At 39.5% G+C, this 15,623-nt stretch overlaps 1 protein-coding gene and 1 pseudogene across 1 annotated transcript in view; one reads left to right on the top strand and one right to left on the bottom strand.

Annotated features, from left to right (window-relative positions):
- Positions 1–15,623, top strand: part of LOC120611735 (antigen WC1.1-like) — a 37,549-nt gene that overhangs the window by 14,736 nt on the left and 7,190 nt on the right. The window contains exons 6-11 of the mRNA XM_039874317.1: positions 2,505–2,822; positions 8,547–8,855; positions 8,949–9,266; positions 12,007–12,099; positions 12,177–12,491; positions 13,593–13,907. Of these exons, the coding sequence (XP_039730251.1) occupies positions 2,505–2,822; positions 8,547–8,855; positions 8,949–9,266; positions 12,007–12,099; positions 12,177–12,491; positions 13,593–13,907 (1,668 nt within the window). The remainder of the gene's footprint in view (positions 1–2,504; positions 2,823–8,546; positions 8,856–8,948; positions 9,267–12,006; positions 12,100–12,176; positions 12,492–13,592; positions 13,908–15,623) is intronic.
- On the bottom strand, positions 9,869–9,987 carry LOC120611782 (uncharacterized; annotated as a pseudogene).

The raw sequence follows: 15,623 nt of genomic DNA, 5'->3' as shown, positions 1-15,623 counted from the left end.
TATTGTGGAGAATGTCTTGTTAGATGTCTCATCTGGGTGTGTGTTTGGGATTTGATTTATGCATCTTCACCATCAAAGGTCATAAAAAACACATTTTCTTGTATAGGCTGATCTCCGCAGGAAAGAAATCACATCATGCTCCTGTTTCTCAGTGTATTCCCATTTCCACTTCACATTTGTTCTGATTTTTCCTTCCTGCCTTATCAGGTCTTTAATAGTTTTAAGATAATTTTTAGTATATTTTATTCCACTTATTTATTTTCAGCAGAAGAGATAGCCTTAATAACCAAGCCTACTATTACTAAGAAACTCTCCTGGAATCATCTGCTTGTTTGTCTGTGTCACCAACTAGATATAAGCTATCTGAAGGAAAGAAAATTGTTTTATTATTTTCTATATTTATAGCACTTAGCCCAGGACTTGTTTCTCAATAAATAATTTTATTATTACTAAAAGTAGCTTTTTGTGTACTTCTGGGGTCCCATTTCAATCTTTAACTCTTACTTCAATGTCAGACTTTTAAAAAACTCAGAGTAAGCATCACAGGATGTTTCCTTTTTTTCTACTATATTCTTTACCTCCTTCCCATTTATCTCTATTTCCTTCCTAGAATGGACCTCCCCAAGTGCTATGATCTGAATTGTGCCCCTCCAAAATTCATATGTTGAAGTCCTAGCCCCCAATGTGACTGTCGTTGGACATAGGGTCTATAGGAGGTAATTAAGGTTCAATAAGGTTGTAAGGCTGAGGCCCTAATCCAGTAGGACTGGTGGCCATATCAGGAGAGGAAAAGAGAGAGATATCTTTCTCTCCTTCCCTCCCTGTGCACAGGTACTGAGGAAAGGCCATGTGAGCACACAGCTAGATGACAGTGGCCTACAAGCCAAGAGAAGATGTCTCAGAATAAAAATTTCTTCTCTAGCACCTTGATTTTGGACTTTCCAGCCTCTGCCTCTAGAACTGTAAGAAAATAAATAAATTTATGTTGTTTAAGTCACATAGTCTATGGTATTTTGTTGTGGTTGCCTGCCTGAGCAGACCAATATGCTAAGGTTCTTTTCAAGTTCAGCATCTTTCCAGATGGTTCCTTCTTTGATGATTCACTTTTATTTTCTAGAGCGGAAGCATATGGAGTCAGGAATAGACCTGAGCAGTGACCTTTGCGTATCTTTCTTGCAAAGGTACCCCAGGGACATAATCTATCCCTGATTAGATTATAAGAAAAAAATTATCATTTTGATGACCCTGATTCAAAGCTGATGGAGATGATTCTAGGGCCTCAGAAAGCTCACTTCTCTGTTCCTGATAGAAAAGCAAGAACCTGGCTACTAAACGAGAAACAGATATGATGAGAGATGGTTTGGGTCTCAGTTCCAGGTAGGACCAATGTTGTAGAATTGGTCACTCAGGAAGAAATCTTACTTGGATGAAGCTTTTAAGCCACTCATATAGATCTCCATCCTACTGTTTTCTGACTGGAAGGAAACTCTAAATTAGTTATGTATTGCTGTGCAGCAAATTACTGCCAAACTTGGTAGCTTAAAACAGCAAACATCTAGAATCTCATAGCTTTTGTGGGTCAGGAATCTGGGCGTGGCTTATTTGAGTTCTCTGACTCATGATCTCTGACAAGGCTGCAATCATGTCAAGGTTCAGCTGGTGGTGAATACCACCCATACTTACTTACCTGTTGATTGGCAGCATTTAGGCCGTGGTGGTCAGTTTAGCTGAGAGCCTCAGTTCCTTGTTGGCTGTTGGTTAGAAGCCTCCCTCAATTCCTTGTCACATGGGTCTCACCACACACAGCTCACAATACGACAGGTGGCTTCATCAGAGCAAGTAAATGAAAGAGCAAGGTAGGTCAACAAGAGAAAAACCAGGGTCTTCTTGAAACCGAATCTCTTAAGTGACATCTTATCACTTTGGCCAAAGTCCACTTGTTAAATGCATATGCTACTAGGGTCAGCCCATATTCAAGTGTGGGGGAGATTACATTAGGGTGTGACTACCAGGAGGCAGGGAGAACCAGGACATTTTACAGGCCACTACCACACTGTTCTCTTTTCCAAAGACGATAGTGCTCCCTATGGGACAAAGAAGGAGAGGGAAGATTCCTCCACTGGCTTTGCAGGCCACAATCTGTAAGTGAGATGGCGAAGCTGGGCCTCTACAAGCCTTAGGTATATCTACTGGGATGGACGCATCCAGAGTCCTCCCAAGGCCTGTCTTCAATGGTGTGCCTGGAGCTGGGTCCTACTGGCTTGTGAGACACAATTGTGTGCATCTCTTCCCAACTCCACGTTTAGTGATGCCACATTGGTAGCTTAATATTGGCCACAGTGGGAACACTTACACCACAGAAATAAACAAATGTTATACATCGGGGCTTTTTTATATTGTTGTTGTTACCTCAGAGAACTAGTTTTTTAATATTTACCAGCACAGCACTGCGTGGTGTCTTAAAACCTTTCCTGTGTCCTGTATTCTGTATGTCTCTCTTGCAGTTGTGGAGCCGAGGCTGAAGAATGGAGGCCACCGCTGTGAGGGGAGAGTGGAAGTGAAGTACCAAGGAAAATGGGGCATGTTGAGTGGTTACACCTACAAGTTGGAGGATGCAACTGTGATGTGCAGACAGCTGGAATGTGGAGATGCTGTTGATATTTCCAGAGAGGCTCATTTTGGAGCAGAAGTTGGGCGCCTTTGGCTTGCACGTCTAAATTGTAAAGGGACAGAATTGACTATCGATGATTGTAGACATACTTCTTTTCATAGCTATCGTTATGACTTTAGTCATAACTGGGATGCCAGAGTAGTCTGCTCAGGTAAGGCCTGTCTGGTCTGGCAGGGGATCTGCAGAAGGAATAGCCTCAGGCTCATTCCCAGAATAACTGTGAGAATGCAGGATCACAGCCTTTAGAGCATACTTGAGTGAAGACCAGTCACACAGTGAATCCTAGAGTATTAGGTGCCCAAGGGAGTATAAGGGCTTGCTTGGCCATGGACAGTAATGGGTCCAGACCTATGAATCACTGGATCCTTCATCTCTGTGGTGTGTCATGAGAAGTAGGGAGGTGGGGTCAAAAGTTTCATATACAACTGAGTTATAGCTGTATGAATTAATTTCATCATGGTAGCTACTTGTATTCCTTCATGAGATGGTTAGGCAGGTATAGCCACAAGAGGGGACTTGGAAGAGACACAGGAAAAAAAAGTTTATTATACTCACAAGCCCTAGAGAGAGAGTCACTTAATGCCACAAGGGAGCCAAATGGGAAAATGCCAAAGAAGCAGGCTCATGCAAGCAAGTGGGAAACAAAGAGAGAGAATGAAGACCCGTAGACAAATGGCTTATATTGGGGGTCAGGGTGGAGTACACAAGCAAAAGGCATAAGGGGACTTCATTGGTATGTTTGAATGTTACTAGGTCATATCAGGGGAGGGCAAAAAGGGGGACTTGTGGCAGGGGTCAGCCTTATCACATTGGTGCACCTGGTCACCCGGGTGGAGTGCTCACAACCTGTTTGTAGGGGTGTTGAGGCAGCAGGAAAATGCGAAGTTTTAAAATTTACAATACAGTAGCTGGAGCAAAGCAAATACTAGGTAGTGAAGCCCAGAGAACTATAAATGGCACACAAGAAGGGTTTAATACTGTCTTAGTGTATTGGACCTGTGCCAAATTAGAGGCAGTGAAGACAGCAATGAAATTGGAGTGTGAATGGGTGGTGTTAATATTTGCCAGAGATGTTTCCAATTGTTATCACAATGGTTCATGAAATGTCCAAGACACTAATGCCATCAGAACAGCTTGACTTGAGGAAGATATCATCAGATATCACAGTGAATTCTATGCTACATGGTTGGGTATTAGGAAAGGGCTATCCCATTTGATGGGATGGTGGGGCAGGGGGAGACCTGAGCATTTTTGCAATAGGTTCTTAGCAGCCAAACAGACTCAGCTCTTAGCCAATCAGCTCTTTTGTGTTATGCATGAGGAAGATCACTGGAAAAGTGGTCTTTTTCAATCTTGCCTTCAGTAGATCTTCGAAGATACTAATTCAAGCCTCTAAAAAAAGAATTATATACAACTAATGAGTTTGGAGATAAGTATACATCTGTGAAACCATTACCATAATCTATGCCATAAACCTATCACCTCAAAAGTTTTCTTCCATCCTCATTATGATTACGATGATTATTATTAAAATTATCTTCAAGGGCATTGAGTTTCAATTAGGAGTTTTTGCTTTAAAAAAGCTGTTTTCTGTCATTTCAGTAATACTCCATATTGTCATGATGTCCTAATCATGGTATCAACTGCAGATAAGCTTGTGGAAACATTACATGCTGACCTGTCTTATTTTGATAAATCAGTATCTGAGTAAAAAATGGAGTGTGTGATGTTGGAACTTTTAATGTTATCATCTTGAGAAAACTGATGCATATTTATTTGTTTATTTATTCATTTATTTATATGTATTGGGGTGACAATGGCTAATAAAATTATAGAGGTTTCAAGTATACAATTTAATATGTCATATGTATATTGCATTGTGTGTTCATCACTCAAAGCCAAATCTCCTGTCACCATATATTTAACCCTCTTTACCCTTATCTACTTCCTCTCTCTCCACTTTCCTTCTAGAAATCACTATACTCCTGTCTGTGTCTATGAGGTTTGTTTGTTGCTTTCAGTTTTATATCACACGTATAAGTGAAATCATATAGTTCTCAATTTTTTTTGACTTATTTTGCTAAGCATGATAATCTCAGGATCCATCCATCTTGACACAAATGACAATATTTCATATTTTTTATGGCTGAGTAATATTCCATTCTATATATGTACCACACATTCTTTATCAAATCATCTATCAAAAGACACTTCAATTGCCTTGGCCACTGTGAATAATAATGTAATGAACACAGGGGTACACATATCTTTATGAATAAATGCTTTCAAATTTTTCTAGTAGATACCCAGAAGAAGGATTGCTGGGTCATGTGGTAACTCCATTCTTAAGTTTTTGAGGTTCCTCTATATTGTCTTCTATAGTGGCTGTACTGATTTACATTACCACCAGCAGTGTATGAAGGTTCCTTTTTCCCCACAACCTCTCCAATAATTGTTATTATTTGTCTTGTTGATAATAGCCATTCTAACAGGTGCGAGGTGGTATCTCATTATGCTTTTGATTTGCATTTCCCTAGTGAAACTGAGCATCTTTTTTATATCTATTGGCTATCCATTTGTATGTCTTCTTGGGAGAAGTGTCTGTTCAAGTCTTCGGTCCATTTTTTAATCGGGTTGTTTGTCTTTTTGTTGTTGTTGAGTTGTATGAGTTCTTTATACATTTTGTATATTAACTCCTTATTGGAGGTGTTGTTTGCAAATATCTTCTCCCATTCAGTTAGTTGCCTTTATGTTTTGTTGATGGTTTCTTTTGCTGTGCAGAAGCTTTTTAGTTTAATGTAGTTCCATTCTCTTATTTTTGTTTTTACTTCCCTTGCCTTTGGGGTCAAATTTATAAAATCCTCTCTAAATCCAAGGTCCACTTGGATTTAATACCTATGTTTAATACCTATGTTTTCTTCTATGTATTTTATTGTTTCAGGTCTTATATTTAGGTCTTTGATCCATTTTGAGTTAATTTTTGTGCCTAGTGACAGATAGCAGTCCAGTTTCATTCTTTTACATGTGGCTTTTCATTTTTACCAGTATTATTTACTGAAGAGGCTTTCTTTTTTCCATTGTATGTTTTTGGCTCCTTTGTTGAAAATTGTTTGCCCATATATATGTGGGTTTATTTCTGGGCTCTCAATTTTATTCCATTTGTCCGTGGGTCTTTTTCTGCCAATACCATGCCATTTTGATAATTGGCACTTTGTAGTAAAACTTGAAGTCAGGGTGTATAATATCTCTGGCTTTGTTCTTTTTTTCTCAGGGTTGCTTTAGCTTCTTGGGGTCTTTTGTGGTGCCATACAAATCTAATGATTTTTTGTTCTATTTCTTTAAAAAATGCCATTGGGAATTTGATGGGGATTGCATTAAATTTGCATATTGCTTTGGGTAATATGGACATTTTAACTATATTGATTCCTCCAATCCATGAGCACAAAATATCTTTCTATTTCATTGTGTCTTCTTCAATTTCTTTTAACTATGTCTTATAGTTTTCAGTGTATAAGTCCTTCATATTCTTTGTTAAGTTTATTCCTAGGTATTTTATTCTTTCTGTTGCAATTGAAAACGGAATTGGTTTTTACATTTGTTTCTGAAGTTTCACTTTTTGCATATAGGAACACAATGAATTTTTTTACATTGATTTGTACCCTGCAACTTTATTATATTTGTTTATTGTTTCTAATAGCTTTTGGTGATGCCTTTAGGGGTTTCTATATAGAGAATCATATCATCTGAAAAAGTGACAATTTGACTTCTTCATTCGCAATTTGGATGCCTTTTGTTTCTTTCTCTTGCCTGATTGCTTTGGCTAAGACTTCTACTACTATACTGAATAACATTGGTGAGAGTGGGTATCCTTGTTTGTTCCTGATCTTAGAGGAAAAGCTTTTCATTTTTTACCATTGAGTGTGTTATTAGCTGAGGGTTTGTCACATGTGGGCTTTATTATGTTGAGGTACTTTCCTTCTATATCCATTTTATTGAGTGTTTTAATCATAAATAGGTGTTGTATCTTGTCAAGTGCTTTTTCTGTATCTATTGATATGATCATATGATTTTTATCCTTTATTTTATTAATGTGGTATATCACATTGATCGATTTGTGTATGTTGAATCATCCTTGTGCCCTTGGAATGAACACCACTTGATTGTGATAAATTATCTTTTTAATGCATTGTTGTATTCAGTTTGCTTGTATTTTGTTTAGGATTATTGCATTTGTATCCATCAGAGATATTGGTCTGTTTTGTTCTTTTTTTATGTGTTATTCTTGCCAGGTTTTGGTATCATGGTACTGTGGGCCTTATAAAATGAGTTAGGAAGTATTACTTCTTCTTCAAATTTTTGGAAAAGTTTGAGAAGAACCGATATTGAGTCAGCTTTGAATGTTTGGTAGAATTCACTAATGAAGCTATCTTGTCCTGGACTTTTACTTTTGGGGAGGTTTTTAATGATCGTTTCATTTTATTTATTTATCTATCTATCTATCTATCTATCTATCTATCTATCTATCTATCTATTTATTTATTTATTTATTTATTTATTTTTTACTGTTGATTTGTCTATTTAGATTTTCTAGTTTTTTGTGATTCAGTTTGGGAACATTATATGTTTCTAAGAACTTGTATTTTTCTTCATGGTTATTGAATTTGGTGGCTACAGCCTTTCATAATATTCTTTTATAGTCCTTGTATTTCTTTGGTCTTTGGTGTCCATTGTAACTTCTTTTCTTTCATTTATGATTTTGTTTGAGTCTTTTTCATTTTTTTCCTTAGTGAGTCTAGCCAGAGGTTTGTCAATTTTATTAATCTTTCCAAAGAACCAACTCTTTGTTGTATTAATGTTTTCTATCATCTTTTTGCTTTCTATTTTGTTTAATTCTGCTCTAAGTTTTATTATTTCCTTCCTTCTACTGACTCTGGGAAAAGCAAAGTTTGGAGACTTCTAGTTTTGTCATCTTGCTGATGTCAGATAGCAATACAGACATCAGCAAGATGGTAGGATAAAAACTGATTACTATCACCCCTTAGCATTTGCTAATATTCCTGTATCTCAGAAGAAAACCTCTAGTAGGAAGTGATCAGCAAACTCAGCTGTCTTGTAAAAGCTCCCTGAGAACTCATTCTCTCCTAACTTTATTGACAAACCCTAGGGTTTCAACAGAGATGGATCAGATTAGCCTGTCTCTTTGCTATGATTCTCTGAACTTTTTTAATATCCAGACTTATCTTTCCAATTTAGATATTCTAAGATATTCTTGGAATTTTTTTGCCATCAAACATTATCAGAATAATAAAATATGAAACCACAAAAGTGGATTTGTTATAATGTCTATATTTCTAATTTTGTGCCATCGATATATGTATAAGTTGACATGCATTCATGGATACAGCCTTCATGATTTTCCCTATTCCCAGTCATTTGAGGATTGGCTCCTGAGAGAGAAACTGATCAGAATTTGAGCCCCATCTCAGGATGGCTTTTCTAACCTTTTGTGACTGATGGGTCTCTGCCTTTTCATAGACCGTGTTCCTCTAGGTTGGTTCTGTTCTTCATACCTCTTCATTAAAGTTTGAATGCTTATGTATTGTGCAGTTTTTTAGGGCCCTGTAGATCATAGTTCCCTAGATGAGGACTTCACTTCTCTAACCAACTCCAAAATATATGTCCCTGGTATTCAGCCATTACAAATGATCTGTCTTTAGAAACTCATTCATAGAGTTCCCATTTTGACATTAATCATAAAATCCTCTCCCTATTTCCCTGGGAAAAGGAAAACTTTAACACCATTGTTTATGACATGTCACTTCTAATTGCCAACTTGTGATCATGAACACTCACTGGGTTTGATTTTTTCTCTTAGGATTTATGCGTCTGGTTGGAGGGGATGGACCCTGCTCAGGGAGAGTAGAAGTGCATTCTGGAAGAGACTGGATTCCAGTGTCTGGTGGGAACTTTACATTCCTCACTGCCCAGGTCATCTGTGCGGAGCTGGGGTGTGGCAAGGCTGTGTCTGTCCTGGGAAACCTACCAATCAGAGAGTCAGATGGACAGGTCTGGGCTGAAGAGTTCCGGTGTGTGGGGCAGGAGACAAATCTCTGGTTCTGCCCTAGAGTGCCTTGTCCAGGGGGCACTTGCCAGCACAGTGGAGCTGTTCAAGTTGTTTGTTCAGGTGAGATGTAGAACAGGGCTTTAACCTCCATGCATGCTCTGTTGGAGTAAGAAAAACATGAGATTTGGCTGAAATCCTCTCTTCTCTTACCAGCATACACAGAAGTTCGACTCATGAAAAATAGCACGTCTCAGTGTGAGGGACAAGTAGAGATGAATATTTTTGGAGAATGGAGAATGCTCTGTGCCTCCCACTGGACTATGGCCAATGCCAATGTTGTTTGTCATCAGCTCGGCTGTGGAGTCGCCATCTCTACCCCAAAAGGAGCATACTTTGTGGAAGGAGGTGATCAGATCTGGAAAGCCCAATTTCACTGTTCAGGGGATGAGTCCTTCTTATGGAATTGCCCTATGACAGCCCTGGGCATTCCTGGCTGTACCCACAGAAACACGGCCTCTGTAATCTGCTCAGGTAAGAGAGAGGGAGGGGCTAACTGGTACTCAGTAAGTTCCTTTAGTGAAATGTCCCTAAGAGCAGACAATGTGGAAAAATTGCCTTCAAAAGTAAGATATTTTATGGCAAAACATGGTTCTTTTTATTGTTCATTCTTTTTTTTTTTTAGTTCAGGGTGAGAAGTATTAAGAACAATGATATTTTTTTAAATAAACAATATTATTTAAGTTTACTCATAGAGAATAATTTGTAAGCAATAAGTATATACCTTGGTCATGTACATCAAGTCAGATTAATAAGGAGAACATTAATAGCACTCAGGAAGTCACCTTTCCATCCTACTAATCACTCTGTCCTCCCTCCTCTCTAAAGACGAGGTCCTCAAAGAACTAAAAAGAACTAAGCTCAAAATTAGTAGAAGAAAGGAAATAACAAAGATCAGAGCAGAAATAAATAAAATGGAGACTAAAAAGACAATTGAAAGGACTGATGAAACTAAGAACTGATTTTTAAATTTTTTAAAATTTATTTTTATTTTTTTAGGCGAGGCAACCCTTGGTTGACCTCACAGATTGCAAGGACCTTGTCAGCTTACAATCCTTATTTTTTTATTTTTTACTCACCTATAGCACCTGGTCTTCTTAGGTGGTCTCCCATCCAAGTACTAACCAGGCCCAACCCTGCTCAACTTCCGAGATTAGACGGGATCAGGTTTGCTCAGGGTGGCATGGCCATAGATTGATTTTTTAAAAAGATAAATAAATAGAAAAAACTTTTAGCTAGACTAAGAAAAAAAAGAAACAAAATCAGAAATAAAAGAGGGGACATTAAAGAAATACAAAGGAATGTAAGAGGCCACTATGAACAATTATATGCCAACAAATTGGATAACCTAGAAGAAATAACTTGTAGAAACATACAGCTTACCAAGACTGAAATATTAAGAAATAGAAAATCTGAACAGACCAATAACAATCAAGGAAATTGAATCAGTTCTCAAAAATCTTCCAGTGTAGAAAATCCAGGGGAGATGGTTTCTCTTACGAATTCTACCAGACTCCTAAAGAATTTAACATCAATTCTTTTCAGCCTCTTCTAAAAAATAGAAGAGGAGGAAACATTTCTAAATTTATCTTATGAAGCCAGCATTACCCTGATACCAAAGCCACATAACGACTGAAAGAAAACTATAGACGAGAATCCTTGGTGAATATAGATGCAAAAATTCTCAACAAACAATTAGCAAACTGAATTCAACAACACATTCAAAAGATCATACACCATGACCAAGTGGAATTTATTCCTGGGATACATGGATAGTTCAATATGTGCGAATCAATAAATGTGAAGCACTACATTAATAGAATGAAAGTTAAAAATCATATGATCAACTCCATAGATGTAGAAAAAGCCTTTGACAAAATACAACATCTTCATTATAAAATCCTCAACAAATTGGATATAGAAGGAACATGCCTCAACATAAAAAGGGCCATATATCACAAATGCACAGCTAATATTATACTCAAGTGTGAACAATTGAAAACTTTTCCTCTAAGATCAGAAAAAGTACAAGGGTGCCCACTCTCACTATTAATATTTAATATAGTACTGGAAGTTCTATATAGAGCAATCAGGCAAGGTAAAGAAATAAAAGCAACCAAATTTGAAATAAAGTAAAATTGTCATTATTTGAAAATGATATGATTTTACATATAGAAAACCCTAAAGACTACCAAAAAACAGAAGTAACAAACAAATTCAATAAAGCTGCAAGATATAAAATCAGCATAGAAATCAGTTGTATTTCTATACTCTAACAATAAAACATTTGAAAAAGAAATAAACAAAACTATCCCATTCACAATATTATGAAAAAAAAGATTAAAATACTTTAGAATAAATTTAACCAAGGAAGCAAAATATCTGTACAATGAAAACTAGGAGACTTTGATAAATGAAATTGAAGAAGATCCAAACCAACGGAAAATTATCACATTTTAATGGATCAGAAGAATGAATATTGTTAAAATGTTTATACCATCCAAATCCATCTACAGATGCAGTGCAATCTGTCTGAAAATTCCATTGGCATTTTTCACAGAAATAGAAAAACAACCCTAAAATTTGTATGAACCACAAAAACTCCAATTAGCCAAAACAATCTTGAGGGACAAAGTTGAAGGCATCACTCAGATGTAAAAAAGATGAAACATTTGCTGTATGGACAACATGGATGGATCTTTAGAGTTTCATGCTAAGTGAATGAAGTCAGATGGAAAAGGACAAGAACCATATGATTTCACTCATATGTGGGATATTAAACGATAATCAACAAATGGACAAGCAAACCAAACCAACAAACATAGATATAGACAACAGAATGGTGGTTACCAGAGAGGAAGGGAGGTGGGGGAAAGACCAAAAAGGTAAAGGGGCTCATGTACTTGGCAACGAAAGGAGACTAAACCTCGGGTGATGAGCACACAATAGAGTACACAGATATCATAATGTAAAGTTGTACACCTGAAATCTATATGATGTTATTAACCAATGTTATCCCAATAAACTTAATACAGAGAATATAGGCATTGTCAGAAGCAAAATCTCCACAAAGAAAGTGAACTATAAAATTATGATAACATTAATGCTATGTTACAGCTTTCATCTCAGACCCCATCACTAGGTTATTATTTAGTTTAATTCATTATCTCGTTCTTCGACTTTATTAACCCTCTGACCGCAGCTGTTTCTGTAGGAAACCAGACCCAGGTGCTGCCCCAGCGCAACGGCTCTGCGTCTGAACCAGCAGGCTCTGCAGCCTCAGAGAGGAGCGCTGCCAACTGCTCAGGTGAGGGTCCCACAGGACCAGAAAAGCCTTCTCTTTCCCTGTGTAAAAGCCCCATCGCCACGACTCTCTCTCCTCAGACGGCAGACAGCTCCGCCTGGTGAACGGGGGCGGTCCCTGTGCCGGCAGAGTGGAGGTCCTTCACCAGGGCTCCTGGGGCACCGTCTGTGATGACAGCTGGGACCTGAACGACGCGCACGTGGTGTGCAGACAGCTGGGCTGTGGAGAAGCCCTCAATGCCACGGTCTCTGCACACTTCGGGCAGGGATCAGACCCCATCTGGCTGGACGACGTGAACTGCACGGGGAAGGAGTCGCACGTGTGGAAGTGCCCTTCCCGCGGCTGGGGGCAGCACGACTGCTGGCACAAGGAGGACGCAGGGGTCATCTGCTCAGGTCTGCGCTGCACATCGTGCATAGGCAGGGAGAGGGGATGCGGGCTCTGGAGGATGGGAGTCTGAGTCCTGCGGGGTGCTGCTGAAAGGGCCAGAGGACATGGAAGAAGCTTCCCTCCACAGTGCCTGTCTTTCTAGCAGATGGGAAGATTGGTGCTTTCATTTCCTCCTGCAGCAGCTGAAGCTCTGCTCCTTCCTTCTCAGCGATATTCCCTGACACAGCCATTTCCTACACTTTCCATCTGACAGCTGGGCTCACTCTTCAGTTCATCTAGTGGTTAAATCGTGAGACCCACTGTACTAGTTTCTGTTTGTTGCTGCAACAAATTGTCACATAATGAGTGGCATGCAACAATGTATATTTATTATTTTACAGTTCTGTAGATTAAAGATCCAACACAGATCTCACTGGCTAAAGTCTAGGTGTCAGTAGGGCTGCATCCATTCTGAATTCTGGGGAAAATTTCCTTTTTTGTCTTGTTAAGCTCTACAAACTGTGTGCATGCCTTGGGTTATAGCCCCTTCCATCATCACCAGACAGGTAATGTTGCATATCTCCAACCATTCTTCTATAGCCACATCTCCCTTTAATGAAAGCCAGGAAAAATATTCTACTTTTAAGGCGAATGGGTCTAAGAATGTGATCCGACTGGGCTCACCTGCTTACTCCATGGTATTCCAGGTTAATCTCATCATCCCAAGATCCTTATCTTAATCACAGCTGTGAAGTCCCTTTGCATAAAAGGTAACATTTGCACAGGTTCTAGGAAGCAGGGTCCATGATTCTACCCACCACCCACAACCCGCACTCTGTTTCACATAGTCTGTCAGAAGTCGTGTCAGTAAGTAGGATTCAGCTTTCCCTCTGTGCAGTGCCCAGAGTGGTGTTCCTCTCAGTTCGTGTTTCGCTACATCATTGTGGTAGAACTAGACAGACACACATGAGCAAAATCAGGTAAGAGGGAGACAAATTTTCGGTCCCATTAAGCTGCTTTCTCAGCAGAGTCAGGGATGACTATTCATAATCTCTGGGAGAGAGAAAAAACCCAGAACGTTGAGTGGAATCTTCACTGTGCCTGTTTTTCCTGTCTTTCAATTTTAGAGTTCCTGGACCTCAGGATGGTGAATGAGGATCAGGAGTGTGCTGGGTGGCTGGAAGTTTTCTACAACGGGACCTGGGGCAGTGTCTGCCGCAGCCCCATGGAAGCCATGACTTTGTCCGTGATCTGCAGACACCTTGGCTGTGGGAATGATGGGACCCTTGACTCTTCTGTTAATTTTAGGGAAGGTTCTAGACCTCGGTGGGTGGATGGAATCCAGTGTCGGAAAACTGATACCTCTCTCTGGCAATGTCCTTCCGATCCTTGGAAATACAATTCATGTTCTCCAAAGGAGGAAGCCTATATCATGTGTGCAGGTGAATTACTGTCTGTGTCTATGTGTCTGTCCCACCCCTGTAAGATGTCGTTAGCGAGACCTTATACTTTCAAATCTAAGGGATGACTTTAAGGTGAGTCTACAAATGAAGTTGGATGAAGGTGATTTAATACACATGTTGCAGACTCGTTTCAAAGGAAGACACACAGAAAATTGTGTTGACTGCAGTTTATGTGAAAAGTATCAGGGAGAATGGAATGAACATGTGGGGAACGTGAATGATACTCTAACAAACTTTCTGAGGAATTGCCAACCGATTAGGGGTGGTTAAAAGATATGTCCAGCACTTTAAAGTGACTACGAGGCCGAGCAGAGAATCAATCCTGACTGTGTCATCTCTTAAACTCATGGTATTTTACTCAGAAATGTGTCTATGCCACTTAGACTACTTCTCAAGTCAGCCTGTTGGTCGATAGCAATTGAGTGCCTGGTAGGTGCAAATTTATATTCTAGCTAAGAGAGCAGAGAACAGAAGAGGATATAGTCCCGGCCATCACAGAATTTACAGTCCAGTGCTAAAAACTCTCATTAGCAGAAATTTCAAGTATCATGAAGAATGAGAAAGTGCGTTGAACTGTATAATTGGGGCAAAAAAAAAATAAAAAATAAGCTGAGATAGAGACCTGAGTTATGGGTAAGAGTTCCTTAAAGGAAGAAAGTGGAAAGATCATTTTGGTCAGTATAAATACTGGGTTGGGAGGGGACATGGTCTATGTGAGCTCCTGAGAAAATTTTACCATGGCCAGAGCAGAAAGAGGGTGAGGGAGAGGGATGCAGAATGACCCTGGAATGGTGAGCAGAGCAGAGACCTCTGAGAGGAAGGGCCCTGGAAAACAATCCCGTTAAAGAGGAATTTGTTTTACTCCTTGGTTGCCGTATCATGGACAAGGGCTAGGAGGTGAGTACCTCATGGGCCCACAACTTTCTGCTTGACTTTGTCTCAGCCAAGAAGCCCTCAGAGTCTCAGGCCTGTTGGCTGGTCCTTCATCCTCTGGGCCTTTCTCCTCTATTACTGTGCACTTCTCTGCTCCCCCAGACTCCATTCTCCCAAGTCTTTGGCAGAGCCTGCTGGAATTTGGAGTCTGTCATCTACAAATTCTCTTATATCTTCCATGTTTCCTTCACTTTCATGTTCTGATCAATACCTGACTTTTCCATGAAAACACTTGGTTTCCTATCAATAGGAGGCTGTGTGTTGGTTTCTCTTTCAACACACTTTTCCTTGGCCTGGTACTTTGGTTAGGCACACCGTGCTCAGTTGTCATCTTCAACAATTCCTCTTCTGTGTGTCTTCTCGACATCCAGTTACTCTGAAATTCGTAGCATGAGGCAATATCGCCTACTACTTCTCTTTGTTGCTGTCATCGTCCCACCCTCTGGTCACCCCGCCTTGTCCGCTGAAGACTGCAGCACCAGGCTCACCAGGTTCTTCATCTCTGTCTTCCTCCTGCAACCATTAGTGGTTACTTCAACGTCCTTCAACAATCCTGGCCTCTCAGTTCATCGAGTTTCTCATTTCTGAGAACGTCCCCTTTCTTCCCACCTCTGCCTAAGCATTCACTGCTGACCATCGATAAATGTACACCTTGGAATTTTGATTTCTTCATTGCATTCTCCGAGTATTGCTCCTTATTCTTATGGCTCTTGACCTGTAATGCTCCTTTCGCAGTACCTTTCCATCCTCATGGATTTTCTT

This window comes from Pteropus medius, unplaced genomic scaffold, assembly GCF_902729225.1.
Source record: "Pteropus medius unplaced genomic scaffold, Ma_sr-lr_union100, whole genome shotgun sequence".
Lineage (NCBI taxonomy): Eukaryota > Metazoa > Chordata > Mammalia > Chiroptera > Pteropodidae > Pteropus > Pteropus medius.
This window is presented reverse-complemented; position numbering and strand designations above follow the sequence as displayed.